The sequence below is a fragment of the Malurus melanocephalus genome, unplaced genomic scaffold (assembly GCF_030028575.1).
Source record: "Malurus melanocephalus ecotype Western Australia unplaced genomic scaffold, MMel_1.1 scaffold_2214, whole genome shotgun sequence".
Taxonomy (NCBI): domain Eukaryota; kingdom Metazoa; phylum Chordata; class Aves; order Passeriformes; family Maluridae; genus Malurus; species Malurus melanocephalus.
Genome location: NW_026625446.1, coordinates 1 through 1,908, shown reverse-complemented (window position 1 = coordinate 1,908; position 1,908 = coordinate 1). Strand labels below are relative to the sequence as shown.

The 1,908-nt window shown below is 67.5% G+C and overlaps 1 protein-coding gene across 1 annotated transcript in view; it reads right to left on the bottom strand.

Annotated features, from left to right (window-relative positions):
* The window catches only part of LOC130587661 (calmodulin-binding transcription activator 2-like), a gene marked incomplete at its 5' end in the record, with an annotated part of 7,782 nt that extends 6,104 nt beyond the window's left edge, over positions 1 to 1,678 (bottom strand). The window contains 4 exons of the mRNA XM_057388637.1: positions 181 to 326; positions 488 to 625; positions 709 to 832; positions 923 to 1,678. Coding sequence (XP_057244620.1) covers positions 181 to 326; positions 488 to 625; positions 709 to 832; positions 923 to 1,678 — 1,164 coding nt within the window. The remainder of the gene's footprint in view (positions 1 to 180; positions 327 to 487; positions 626 to 708; positions 833 to 922) is intronic.
* Positions 1,679 to 1,908: the final 230 nt, after the last annotated feature.

Genomic DNA, 1,908 nt, shown 5'->3' with positions numbered 1-1,908 from the left:
GATCAGGAAACTTTGGGGACATACTGGGGACATCGGGGGACACTGAGAGAACATCAGGAGACCCTTTAGAACACGAAGGGATATGGGGAACCTCAGCAAACAGACACAGACAGAGGGATGGCAGATGACACCGAGGGACATCAGGGGACATTGGGGACAAAGCAGACCCCAGGATCTTCAGGGGAGAGGGGGAGCCCTCACCTGCTCCGGGGGGGTTTCAGAGGGGGTCCCCCGCAGCGGGGGAAGGGGTGCGGGTGGGGGAAGGGCCCCCAGACGAGCCTCCAGCTGCTCCAGGCGCTCCAGGATGGACAGACGGAACTGCGCCTCTGCCAGAGGAGGGAATTGGGGGTGAGGGGGTCACCCCCAAACAGCGTCACCCCACAGGGACAGGGACAGACACAGTCCCCCCAAAGGTGTGTGGGTGCCATCCCCAGAGGGTGTGAGCCATTTTTGGGGTATCCCCCCGTTATGGGGGGGTCTCACTCACCGTCCAGTGCCAGCCAGTCCAGCTGTGCCCCGGGMGGGCCCCGCGCCGCCCCCCGTGCCCGGTACTCGAACGGAGCCGCGGCCGACAGCAGCCGGGGGGGACAGGCCACACGCAGGGCGGCCACACCGGCCTCGTGGGCTGCAGGAGGACACGGAATGGGGGTCAGGATTGTGGGGAGGGGGGACACAGAGACACCCCCACCCCATTTTGGGGACACTCACGGGGGCAGTAGCAGCGCAGGACGCCCGGCTGGACCAGCGCGGCCGGAACCGAGGTGCGGTCAAACAGACAGGAGTAAACACCGGGGTCACCCCACGGGCCGGTGATCAGAACCTTCACCCCGCCCTGAGGGGACAAACGGGGGGTCACCGGGGACCCCGAGGGTGGCAGGGGAAGGGGGTGACAGGGAGGATGCTCCCCCAAAGCGCCGCTCACCTCAGGGTAGGACCACTCCGGGGAGAAATCCGTGATGGCCACGGGGGGATCGCTGGGGGGGTCCGGGGGTGAAGAGGGGAGATGGGGAGTGTGTGGGGGCTCTCGTGAGTTTGGGGGGACCCCGGTGTCCCCTGCCAGCAGTTCGGGGAAGGGGAGAGGGAAGGGATGCTGGGGAGGGGGAGCAGCGCTGAGTTCGCAAAGGGGGTCCTGGGAGACTGTGCCCTGTTTTCCCTCCTCTTCCTCCTCCTCCTCGTCACCCCCCGGTTTTGGGGGTGCGGTTGGTGGCGGGGGGGGCGCGCCGGGAGGGGCCTCAGCCTCGCAGCCGTAGGTCTGCCCTCGGCGGGGGCTGTTGAGGAAGCAGTCGGGGTCGAAGGCAGCGGCGGGGGGCGGCGCGGTGGGACAGGTCCCCTCGGGGGTCACCAAGTGCTGGCTGGGGGTCAGCCCCAGAGGCTGCTCGGGTCCCCCCGGTGCCGCCCCCCCACCCAAATTGGCCACCACCAACAGCGGCAGCCCCCCTGCGGGTGGGAACGGGGGGGCTCGGGGCCCTTCGGGGGGTGCTGCGCCCACCCCCAAACCCGGAGAGGGCTGCGTGGTGTCAGGAGAGGAGGGGGCGGGTTTGGGGGGGTCCCCCGGTGTGCTCCCCCCGCCCCCACGCTCCACTTTGGGGGAGATGATGCGGTGCTTCGTGCTGCCACACTTGTGGCCGGGAGTGCCTGTGGGGACAATGGGGTGCGTTAGCAGGGGACAAGGAGGGTTTGGGGACACATTTCAGGGTCCCAGGGGCAGTCCTGAGGGGAATTTGTGAACGTTCCAAAGAGATTTGGGGTGCTGTAATGGTGTTTAGGGTGACGCAGAGGAATTTGGGGCTGTCCCAAGGGGTTCGTGGCAGTTCTATGTGGGTCCAAAGCTCAGTATGGGGTCCCAGGGGATTGTGGGGTTCCCAAGGGGGGGTCAGGGCATCCCAGTGGGTGAGGGGGGATCCCAGG